General features: G+C 39.0%; 1 protein-coding gene across 1 annotated transcript; it reads left to right on the forward strand.

Annotated features, from left to right (window-relative positions):
• The first annotated feature begins 536 nt into the window (after positions 1 to 536).
• Positions 537 to 7,323, forward strand: abtb1 (ankyrin repeat and BTB (POZ) domain containing 1). The gene is made up of 12 exons (XM_046398206.1): positions 537 to 788; positions 1,553 to 1,615; positions 1,697 to 1,752; positions 1,833 to 1,977; positions 2,089 to 2,248; positions 2,387 to 2,432; positions 3,394 to 3,510; positions 3,743 to 3,855; positions 3,953 to 4,051; positions 4,153 to 4,320; positions 4,929 to 5,129; positions 6,190 to 7,323. Exons 1-12 carry the CDS (start codon positions 733 to 735, stop codon positions 6,394 to 6,396), a joined length of 1,431 nt encoding a protein of 476 aa, XP_046254162.1. The 5' UTR covers positions 537 to 732; the 3' UTR covers positions 6,397 to 7,323.
• Positions 7,324 to 13,031: the final 5,708 nt, after the last annotated feature.

Raw genomic sequence — 13,031 nt, forward strand, 5'->3', positions numbered from 1 at the left:
CCTTTACTGTAACTCAGTGAGGTAAACAGCATTGATATGAACAGCATTATGGTCTGTTGTAATGATTGATCTGACCTCTGAGAGGAACAAGCTGGTTCAAATGGTGAACTGAAACAGCTTATTATTTTTGAGCTCTTTGAATTTCGATTAAATCAACGTAAAAAAAACAATTTAAACAACTAGGGAATGAGCTAATCTCAGTTCTATGGTAATAATCGGCTATCATAACAAACACAAGTGGAAAAACAGTCATGCTGCATTCAAGTGTACAGCCTGAGCTCCGATTTTCAGCTTCCTGTATAGGCTAACATGATCTAATAGTACGCATGCAGGTGACATACCTGTGGTAAGGAATAAGAACAAGTTTTGACTTGAAGAATTGGTGTTTAGATTGTGTCACTTCACGTGATATAATACATACGGTGGTACATCGCCTTTTGTGCGATGAGAATAACGCGCCATCTGCCGTCCTGTGGAACGTGTTTAGTTTAACAGTATTCTGTAGACCAAGTTAAGTACACACTCAGTCACGTGACCGCTGGATCTCCTCGACCAAAACACCGAGGACCCGAGCTGCTTGTCAACAACCGTGCAAGAGGGCGTGAGAGCCGGAGTGCAAACTTTCTCAGCGTCGACCGAGCAAACTCAGAAGCTCCACCAAATCATCTCCCACCTGTCCGGCAGACAGGCCGCCTCAATGCATTACAGAGGACAGAAAACACCGCGGGGATCATGGATGTGTACGATTTGTTTAGTAGTTGCAGAAAGGGCGACATTTGTAGAGTCAGGTAACCAGCGGCTCAGCTGACGTTGTTTTCCTTGGTTGTCTTTGCCTGTGTTCTGAATGCTAGCTTCATTTGCTTTACATGTTTGCAGAAATGTTGTTGTTCTCTGTTTTCCTGAGTCATGTCTTACAAGGCATTAGCCTTCGTATATTAGCTAAACCCAAACGAACTGCATTGCTCTGCAGATGGATAGGAGGTAAATACGCAAGGCAGGGTTGCCAACATTAGCATGGATGAGCAAGCTGGTAACTTTAGCTGACGTTTGTAGGTCAGCTCCTCAGTTTCCAGACGTAGCGTAGGTATGATAGTGTAATATATGTCAGTGTCAGTGCTTTGGGATAGAGAGGTGTATCCTGCAGATTATGATCGGAGCAGGAGCTGGTCAAACCAGGACAAGTCAGTACAATCCTATGCAGCCTGGTGGAAAGTAGCTTCATATCTCCAGCAATGCATGATATAGGGATAGATTATATTAATGTTAGATGTCGGTGTCTCAGTAGATCTGGTTCTGATTTAAAAAAGAAATAAAAATACAACAATACTTTTTGTTTTAGGATTTAGCCAAGAATAGTAAATCCAAAGAGGTCATCATACAGGATGCTTGCATACAAAATAATCCTGCTGTTTGTAATCTGTGTGCAGATGTGTGGACGATGCCTCTTTGCCATTTTTCCTTTGTGCATTCAGATATGTTCAAGCCTCTTCCTATGTGATGTAGACTCCAGCTCATCACTGTAAACATTCATTCTTTTTCCTTTCTCTCCAAGATATCTTGTTGAACAAAGAGATGTGGACCTCAATGTAAGAGATAAATGGGACAGCACCCCTTTGTAAGTAGAATTTAGTCAAGCTGCCCTCTGCCTAACCTGTTTATCCTCCCATCTTAAAATGTGAACACTCTTGTTTTAAAGGTATTATGCTTGCCTTTGTGGCCACGAGGAGCTGGTCCAGTACCTGTTGGCTAGTGGTAAGACTGAAATTTTACAGGCTGACTGTGCATGTTATCTTTCTTTTGTTTAGTAATATAGTTTCTTTTTTTTCTTTCAGGTGCCAAGTGTGAAGCCAACACGTTTGATGGTGAGAGGTGTTTGTACGGCTCTCTGAATGACTCTGTACGACGCCTGCTCAAGGACTACAAGTGTATCAGTGTCCGAGCCATGCAGCGGGATGATTTCAACTACTTTCTGCACATGTGAGGATCAAGAAGCTCATTCTCTTCTGCTGTTTAAATAGCCTACAGTGGAAAGAAACATGGAGATGAACCCAGATACCACCATCTAATCCAAACGTGTTTTTCCTTTAGGTTATTGGAACAGGGTCAACACAGCGATGTCAAGTTCTTAGTCCATGGACAAATGTTTACAGCCCACCGCTGTGTTCTGAGTGCACGCTCGGAGTACTTCACTGACATGTTTGAGACCAAATGGAAAGGGAAGAACATGATCACCCTGAAACACCCATTGGTAGGTGAAAATACAAATCCTGGTTGAGTAATTCCAGTTTGCTGTGTGTTGTTGGCTTTGTTGTTAGATTGCCATATCTAATATACAGCTGGACAGGCACATTGTGTCTATTATAAAGAAAAGTGGTTTTGATTTCAGGTCAATCCTGCAGCCTTTGGAGCCATCCTGCAGTATTTCTACACAGGTGAGTATATGTTAGAGCTGTCAATATTCTGGCTTCTAATTAGATAGTAGTTTTAAGCCTTTGCAGGAAAAGTCAGTCCACACTACTTTTTTAATGTGTCAGCAACAAAGAACTGGATTAAATAATTTATTTTCATGGGATATGCATCTTGTAACTTTTTAGCTTATATGTGAACAATATAACCATAAATAAATTACCAAAAATATTCAAATTAGAAATTAAATTATAAAATATATTATAATATTGTGATGTTATATGGTATTATGAAGACGCATATAAAAACTTGTCAATTCACCGAGTTGTCATTTCAGTTTGTTCTTAAAGGACTGGTTTAAAATGTTTCTTATTTGTCTAAAAACAATAGCCAGGTGCCTATACGAACGTTGAAACAGGTTTTTCTGGAATCATGACTTAAAAGCTTGAGAGCAAAATCTTTTTTCTTCGAAAAACACCCTTTTTTTTCCAGATAGACATCTGGAATGTATACGTTAGTCTTTTTAGTACCAAATTGCTGTTTTTTTGTTATTTCTATTCCACAGCAGCTCAGCAAGGAAACACAGCAAATACAGTGAAAGCATTTGCATATAAATGTAACATCTCCATTCCCTACGTAATTATCTGAGTCTGGACTGCTGGAGCCCATATTAACTCAAACAGAACCTGGGAATTCATTTCTGCATGAAACAAGGACTGTAGATTTTGTCCCCAGTCACTTAGTTTGGAAGGGAACAGTACATGAACAGAGGTAATGATTACAGCGAGCATGAAGTGAATGAAAGGATTTCTTTGTAACACACTTGGGAAAAAAAATATGAACCTATCCTTTAATGAGTGAATTTAATGTGTCTGAACCAGAGAGAAAAGCATTTGGAAATGAATATTTTTCAAGGGGACTTAAACGGTCACCATGCTCACGCTGGCCTACTGTGTGTGTTCATTCATTGTCCTCTTAATGAAACAGGACGAATGGATATCGACATAAGCCTTGTGGAGGACTCCAGGCGACTTGCTAAACAGTGCAAAATGGCAGATCTCATAGAGGAGCTGGAGAATAAATGCAAACAGGTGTATGATTTTGGTAAGGCGGCACTCTTGGCTCACATGTACACTTTTAATACGTGTATGTGTATTATCAGCGTAATACACAGATATTTTTAAACACTCTCAAAAAATACCCAAACACATTGTAAATGTAACGTCTCATTAAACTCTTGAGCTTGGATTGACTTTTTTCCCCCTACCGGATGGATGTCTGTCTGGTCTCTCTCTCTTTTTCTTTTTTTTGTTTTCTTTCTTTCCTCATATTTTAGTGTCCAACAAGCCAGGAGTTTGTGTGAAGGTTCTCAGCCTGGAGCCTCACAGCTGTCAACTTCAGGAGGAGATGGCTCAGTTAGCAGATTGTGCACTTCCCACTGAACTGAGAGTAGGGACATCAGAGCAGAAAATCTACACTGTAGCTGCTATGATAATATTTTCAATGAGCCCACGCTGATTTAACTTGTTCTGTTGATTCTCCACAGGTTGGATTTGGTGAACTTCCTTTTAACAGAGTAGACCACTTCCCCACTTATCCTGACATCTGCTTCAGAGTTGAGGGTTACAGTTTCTTGTGTCATAAGGTACTACAAAGCTCACATAACATTCCTGAGCCACATTACAAACTCCCAGATCCTGTCACTCAAATTAACGTGTTTTGTCTTGCGTTTGTGTTTGCCTCCAGGCTTTTTTCTGTGGTCGTAGTGATTATTTTAAAGCCTTGCTGATGGACCACTTCAGTGAGGGAGAGCAGCTGCAGTCTCAGCCCAGCACCCCAGTGATCACTTTACACAACATTTCCCATGAAATATTTATCCACATCATGTATTACATCTATACGGATGACACGGAGGTCAGTGTACAATTTCTGTGGAAACTATTTTGCAGAAGTGTTTATTTGGGATGCAAACTTGTCATCTAGTGAGAAAACTAGAAGCAATTAATTGCCAGTCTACCAGTGAATCACTTGTAGAAAAAAAAATAATAAATAAAAATAAGGCCATGAAACAGTAGCATCACTTGTACAGACCAATTTGTGTCGGTCAAACTAGTGAATTCGTTAGGTACAGGGGTGTCATAAATTTTTTGATTTTTTAATAATGATACTACTGCCTGATACTAATACTGCTACATCAAAGATCCACTATTAAAACACGCCTAATTAATAATTTTATATTAGCAATGGATAAGGTGACTACTTGTGATGGACTCTGCAGCTCCCCTCCCCAGCTCCCCCTTTGTTGTCCTGAATGCATTTACGGAAAAAGTTTTTATTTTTAGTCAGCGGTTAACTGAACAGTATGGAATGACTTTTTTTGCAACCTTGAAAAAGAATAAGCAGATAAATTGGTTTCATTTTAAGGTTTAGTCAACTGCAGAGAACATACAAACCACTTTAACAGTAAAGATAATGTTTCATCATTATTGTCTGACAGCTGACTGGATATTTATTTTGTTCAGCTAACAACAGAGAATGTGTTTGACGTGCTGTGCGTGGCTGACATGTATCTGCTGCCGGGGCTAAAGCGCCTTTGTGGGAAGACACTCGCTAAGACTATATGTGAAGACAACGTTCTCTATATGTGGAAGACAGCGAAGCTTTTCCGTCTGTCTCGGCTGGAGGATTACTGCACAGAGTTCATGGCCAAGAACATTGATCGCGTGAGTGTGCATGTCTCTTTGTTGACCCTGGAAGGAGCTTTATTTTGGCTGGACATCAAGAGGGTGTCAAGGATATAGCAACTGGTGGCTGATTTGCACACAACACTGGAAATTCATGATTTCTTTCCTGTATATTTTGAATTGTTTGGTGTTTATACCTTGAATAGTGTCAGGGAAGTGCATTAACAGAGCCAAAGCTTTTCCTTAACAAAAACAGAAAGACATTTGAGGAATGGGGAATAGTGTTAGCTGAGAAAATGGATCTTCTTTCATGTCTGTAAGTTCAGTATGAAGCATAAATACTGGAAACAGGGGCAAAACCCAAGAACAATTTGCGCACAAAACTCACCACAAAACATTTGTTGTTTCCTCACATTTTGGGTTTTGTACAGATAAATAAAAATAAATAAACAAGAAACAAAGCAAGCAAAATAAACAAGATTTAATGTATAAACAAGTAGGGTTTAAAGCTGATGGTACGCAGATTTTTTTTTTTTACCTTTGGATGAAGCCAGGCTGGATATTTTCCCTGTTTCCAGTCTTTATGCAAAGCTAAGCAAGCCATGTCCCAACTAATTTCTGGCAAGAAACCTAATAAGGGTGTTTCTCCAAATGCCAAACTGTTCCCATGAAGGGACATGTTGCTATGTGAACTATCTTGCCAACCAGTGAACTAGTTAGTTTAATTTCTGCGGGCATCAAAACCAGCATTACGCAGTGATTTGCAAAAAGCAGTATAAAAAACAGTGAAGACACTAAAGAGGAAATTAAAATCACAAGTCACAAGAGCCTGAGTTAAAAAGTGAAAATATATAGGGTTTTATGGTACTTGACTGCCTCTTGGACATCTGTCACCGCCATTATGTCAAAAGTCACAGCAAAGACAGACTTTTGAGGCCATTTAATAATGCCTTTTGCTGTTGTGTCTGGAAACTACATGAGCTAAATCCCATTTTGCCATTTAGCACTCATGAGCTGAGGTTGATGTTGTGGATGTTCTGGTTTGCCATGTTCAGTCCCCCCCTTAAGCCAAATTACCTGTCTAACTTGTCTTTCACAGCTGGTGGAGCAGGCTGAGTTTGCCGAGATCATCAAAGAGGATGCTGAGTCATTGGAGGAGCGACATGAAACCGACTCTGTCCCACTGGTGGATGACATTCGCTACCACATCGCCAGCAATGTGCAGACTTACAGCGCGATCGAAGAGGCCAATCAGAAACTGGAGGCCTTGGAGGAGCTGCTCTCTAGAATTAATATTGACTGCTGAAGGGATGGCAAGTCGTGGTCCGTAGTTACAGCTGCTGCAAAGTTTGAAGTTTGGAAGCTGGATGCTTTGGGAGGGGACATGTGGTGGTGCAAAGACCTGTAGTGAGAAAAACATATGGGTCTGTATGTTTGTAGGTTTTCTTTTATTTTCAGCTTATTGTACAGAATATACAATATATTTTCAAAACATATTCTAATGTTAAAGAGGAATAATCAGAGAAAGCTATCTATGTTGGCTGTTTTAAGTTTCTTTGAGAACTACCAAATGTGAGAGAAGATATTCGGTATAAAGGTTTTGAGGGAAATATTTATGTATACTTATGAAAGATGATCTTTAAATTGCACTTGCATGAATTTATTTTAAGGATTATTTGTAAGTGCTACAAAAAAGCAAAACAAAATTTGCTGGTAACTTAACACTTTTAAAATGTGCTTTGACTTTAAATCAATCCATGTAGTGACAGGCACTTGATACGTATGAGTAAAAAGACAAATAGCACAGTTTACTTTACTCATCCAGAAAATGTTGTTAACCTCTATGAAGCTACATAGAATATAGCTTTATTTTATGATTTTGAGATGCAACTTTTATTTTGGATTTAGCTGCAGAACTTAACCTCACGATTCGACCTGTAACATTCCATGAATGCTTACAATTATCCCCCTCTAACATATTTCTACCTTTTCTTCACACTTAAAATGGAGAAACACATTTTCTGCTGCCCTATATGACATCAAATCTGTTTTATCCAGTGTACAGTGCACAAGAAAATACAAGTGTTACTAAACGAAACCATTTGCATGTTAAATTAACCACTGACACAGTTAAAATGAGCTTAAATATCAAGTATTTCTCAGTCTCACCCTGCTATTATAAAAATAAATGAACAACTGGTCTTGGTTTTGGCAATTAAACATATTATTGCAAGCATGAGTTGTGTTTTATTTCACATATAAATTTTGAGTGGCTTCAAAAAATTTTGCTGCTTTTACTTATGTAAATAATCAGTACATTTTTTTTTTTAGCCATGTTAGCAATGTGTCCCTGCCCAGTGATGGCAATGTTAGTCTGTTGCTCAGTCCATTATTTTGGTCCAGAAAGAAACATCTCAACAACTGATGGATTGCTGTAAACTTTGGTAGTAACATTAATGGCTCTGAATATCAGGATGATCTCTGTTCACTATGATGATCCACTAACTTTTCATTTAGTGGCATCTCCTGGTCATAATTTAATTTTGTTCAAACCTAATGATACTCGGATCAACTCTAGGTGTGCTGGTAAAACTTCCTGTGTGTAGGCTAGCATTTACAAGCAGTATACAAACCTCTGAATGTGGTTTTAAAACACGCTCTCATGTAAGCATTCATTTTTATGTGTGTTAAAAAGAAAGAACTTCACAATAATATTACAAAATTTACTCTAGCTATATGTCGACATTTCTCCAGTGAAGACTTTTATATAACTGTGTTTAACTATAAGGTTATTATTTGTTAGACCATACCACCCTCAATGGTTAAAGACCATTATTATGCTTGATATGTTCCAAATGTATACTTTATGGTAATGTCAAGTTATAAGGTGTACTTATGTGTTATGTATTATGTTTACTGTTAAGCAAAGCTGACATGTGAAGCTAAGATGGCAAACAAAAAACATTTGCCTTCACTGTGAGCCTGTTAGCATGCTAACGTTAGCACTAAGCTAAAAGGCACCACTCTGGGATGCATACTCTTGGTCATTCATACATTTTAAAAAGGCTTAAAGTGAGTTTGCAAGTTTGCAAATATTTATTCAACATTTATTCAAAGCGGAATGAAAGTTAAAAAATAAAAGAAGGAACACTTACCATGCAATTACATTTTATGAACTATAGTAAGGCACCTAAAGATGGCGCCATTTCTCAGCTTATCATTGCTGTTGCTGTGGTGACTGGCCTTTTACCTCACAGAATGGCTGCTTCTTGAAAGCTACGCACCTTCTCATGCATTGTGGGAAACAAATAAATCCTTCATCCAGGTCTCTGAATTCATGGGAACATTTTCTGAATGAGGCAGTTAGACGGTTGTCCATTTTTCAAATCAGTCATTCATCACAAGTCCACAAAGGTGTGAAGAAGGGGAGTATACAGTGGGCACTGACATGAGCCATGATTTAAATGTGTGTATGTGTGAGTCAGTGCTCTTGTGCCATAGTTTATAATTGGCGTCCCTGTGGGCTCCATCACTCTGATTTCAAAGAGTCTTGGAGGTGAAGACAAAGCTGCACGTCACATTAATGGAACCCTGAGGTTCAGAACAGGGTGAGCTCAAGTCCTAACAGCGATTACACTGTGGAGCAGAGCTACAGTTAGGACACATTAAAGCCCAATTTAACTGAAACACTAAGGCCATCCTTTAAACAACAAAACCCTTGGCTTTCAGCCCAGAGTCTTGAAGGCTTACATGTTGAAAAAGACAAAGAGTAAACAATACAATTAGTTATTACCCCAGCAAGCTTTCTTTACAAATGTTTAATGGCTGCTGCTAAGCAACTCGGTGTGGTTTTGGTCTTGGGAAAGTCCAGTTTATTTGGTTTCAGATTGACAATACACTGTGTGGAAAAGTGGACATTTATGCTCTGTACAGGAAGATCATATATTTCTTATTGAAGTACTATAGTCACTTTATTCAATTTCCAGAGATTGCGTTTACAAGTCAAACCAGTCCCTCTATGATAGCTGCTTGGTGCCTCAGTTGGTTTCCATTTGTCGTCTACACTGGCCCCAAGCCAACTGTGGTCATTGGATTTAGTTGAAAGCCGGAGTTTGTCCATAAAGTTTTGACTTTTAAAGGTTGGTTTACACTAATGCTTTTTAGCTGTATTAGCAGCACAATCGATATACCACTTTGGTCCAGGCTGAAATATCTACAACTTTAGGACCAGTTGAGGTTAAATATTGTGCAGATATTGATGGTCCCCCTACCCCAAGCCTAGGTTGAAGTATTATACAACTATTCTATGGATTGCCATTAATTTGGTGGAGATGTCCAGGGTGCCCATGGATGAACCAATGACTTTGATGATCCCTGCCACAAGCACAGAACTTTTTCACTTTATCTTGTGAAATATCTCAACATCTACTCAAAGCAGTGTTACTAAATTTGGTGCAAACATTTGTGATCCCCAGAGGATGAATCTCAATGACATCATTGAACCTGTGACCTTTTTTTCTAAAGCACCACCACAGGGTTCACATTTGTACTTTTGAGTGAAATGTCTCAACAACTGCTTTTTCTATGAAATTTGGTTCACTCATTTATGTTCCCTTCAGTATGATTTGCATTTACTTTGATGATTCTGACATTTCACCTAGTGCCATCATCCGACTGCAGATTCTTAGTCTTGTTTACCTCACCTTGGTTGCACAACTCCTTTGTTGTCGGTTAACATGGTCAAATCTATTTACATCTCATGCTCAATTTGTTTCTTGGCACAGCAGCAAAGCACTCTTTGCAGCCTGTCAGACAATTAATCAGATTGCCCCTTTGACCTTTGTGATGCTATTTTCTTTAGTTACATAATTTACAAGTGAAGCCCTATAATAACTCATAATAGGACAAATATCACCGCCATTGCTTTTAATATATATAATTAAGTACTGTGACCAGGGCTTTTCATATGCTTATCTGTTACATACTTTGATAAGGTGCACTCCAATCCCTTTTGACAGTAATTCAAACCATCATTCCCTCTTTTAAAATCACTTGCAACATCCTGGCTTACATAAGTTACAAAATCTTCAAGTTGCAGCCTCCTTGGCAGAGAAAAAAAATGACTGGTACTAAAAGTTATTTTTTATTTTTTTCTACATCAAAGTCATGACTCATATATGTGTCGTGTGTCCAATACAGTCCTTAAAAACATATCTATGTCCTGATGATTTCCGTGCTTTTGCAGAAGGAAATATTTTGAAGCGGGCAGCCTCATTGCCTCGTGCCACTGTGTGACTCACTGAGAAGTCACTGTAATCTCTGTCTCCCCATACGGTAATCTTCAAGAGCGGAAATTTACCAGACAAATTGAGAAACAGCTCTGTTTTCTGCTTGTTCCTTTATTCTCCTAACAATAAAGGCTGTTATTGGTTTGACTCCTGGGTGTGCCGTGTAACAAATAGCTTCTCTTACTGCAATGACAGACAACAAAGATCACTACTGTGAGGATGGAGTCTGCTTCTGGTCCTACTGTTTTCATTTTGCTTTCTCATTACACCTGAAATCTCTGTGGTCCTCAATTCTAACTCAAATTTTTATATCAGGTGTACAGGACATGCAGGGCTATGTCATCCATACCATCTGTTCACTTGTCGTTCCAGGAACAAACAAGCTCCCTTCTATATGTGGTTTACATACGAGATTCATTAACATTTGGAACAGATGGAAAAAGCTGCATGTGGTTGGACATAAAGCTGATAACATGGCATGTGTTATATATATTTTACAAGAGCATTTCCATTTTATGCTACTTTTATGCTACATTTTTTTCATGAAGTAGATATTTTTCACTCTACGACATTTATTTATCAGCTATAGTTACTTGGTAAATTTCAGTAGTAGTGAAAAAAGTATTCAGATATTTAAGTAAAATTAACAATAAAATAACATAAACAACTTACACATCTGTGACCTTGTCTCTGTGTATTGACATGTCCTAACAGGTGAAGGAAAACATAACTCACTACTGCTGTCACTGCCAATATCCTAATTTGCTATTAAATAGGGATTACCGCCTGAGAGAGCGAGTGAGAGAGTGGTAAGCCCATACTTAGCCAAAGACTGACCTGAAAAGCTTGGGCTCCAACATCTTTACTCTATCTAACACCTGACTTTTACATTAAAAAAAAATAAATAAATAAAACAACAATGCAGTACGACACTGACGCACACAACATTTTTGGTTTTATACTGTGATTTAAGTCCTAGTTTGGCACCACCCAAAGCCCGTGTTTACATCTCATGAGACAGACCTAGGACCTGAGCCAGTGTAGTGTAGTCTCAGTCATTCATTATGTAGGAAATGGAACCCTAAAGACTATAGATGCACTAAACTGAATGACCAAGAAGACCTCTTTATGGCATTGTCTTGAAATGAGGCCGATTTTCCCCCACGTTTCCACAGTCATGTCATGCAAATACCATACTGAGGATGCCCATAGAGTTTCTTTAACACAGACTGTAGCTCAAGCTTATCAACCACGAATTCTGTTTATCTCCCTGCTCTGCATGGGGGCCCCTCTTGGAAGTGTGTGTGACAGTCAGATGCTTACACTTAACATAGCCGTGGTAATATGGGATTAAGCCTTACATGCTCCCTTGAAGTATTAGCAATCAGGACACAGACCAGTAAGTGAGCAGTGGTCTTATTAGTCAGCTTTGTCAAAGCCTGTGGGCTCTCTGAGAAAGCTGAGTAAATATATCTGGCCACTGCACATGCAAATCATGGCAACAGGAACAATTCATCCCATGCTGCAGCGGTAATACATGTCTAAGCGTTCAGTCATCCTTCATCCAGTGCCTGTCTTGATTGTGTTAGTGTACAGTGCAATGCAATGCTCCACCTGAGGTGAGTAACAAGGTTACCAGTAGAGAACACAGCCAGCTCTGCAGATAGATCACATCGTCTGCATGTGAGACAGGATTACACTGTTACCATGTGACTAGTGTGCCCTCAGACAGACCTCTAACAACAAAACACAGGCTAAATCAACATCAACAACAAGAAAAACAACCTCTGGGCTTTGAACTCTTGGAATGGAAACACTCAGGCCGATTTCTGTGAGGAGAAATGTTTCAAACCTGCAGTATGACGAATAGTGCCTTGGATCTGAAAGGTCCTTAGCAAACAAATAACAAATGGTTTATAGAATACAACTAGAAGAGTGCACTCAGTTGAGTGCAGATCTCTGCTGGGTGGGTCTGGAAGCAACAGGATGGTGCAGGGCAGACTGTGTGTTCAGTGTTTTTGCATGATACTGGACACCGGTTGACACCTGAGTGGAAACAAAACTCCAAACTGAAGCACTTCTTCATTGTTTGCCATTTAGGAGGAGTGTAGAGACAGCAGACAACAGCATAAAATTCAGCCACAAGGTAAAGAGGCATTATTTGACTGGTCCTCATGTGTACAACATTCAGGGCACTGATTGGTGTTTTACATGTAGAACCTTGTAGAACCAAGTTAGAAATACACTGAAGACAGCACCTTCTTTTTTCAAATTTAATTAGTGCACTAAAGTCAGAACAAACCCATACAAAATACTGTAGTCCAAGAACAGTTCAATGTGAATAACTCATTTTCAAACAGAAAAGTTAAACAAAAGTCAAACAGAAGCTTATGGTTTTGAGATCACAAAGTGGTCTCCATGTTTATGGATACTTGCAAACTGCAATTTCACACAAGTTGTTATAAAGGATGTTTATTCTGTGGCCATGCCTTCTGTTGTATGCTAGACAAAGCTTTTTCTCCCCTGTGTGTGTTCAGCTACTTTAGATTCAGGGTTGGTTTTTGTCACAGTGACAAACAGTCAGTGTTGAAACTTGCATTTTTTTCTTAGTCACTTTCCTGTTTCCTGGCTTTTTCACACTCAGACATCAGAA

The sequence above is a fragment of the Scatophagus argus genome, chromosome 8 (genome assembly GCF_020382885.2).
Source record: "Scatophagus argus isolate fScaArg1 chromosome 8, fScaArg1.pri, whole genome shotgun sequence".
Taxonomy (NCBI): Eukaryota; Metazoa; Chordata; class Actinopteri; family Scatophagidae; genus Scatophagus; species Scatophagus argus.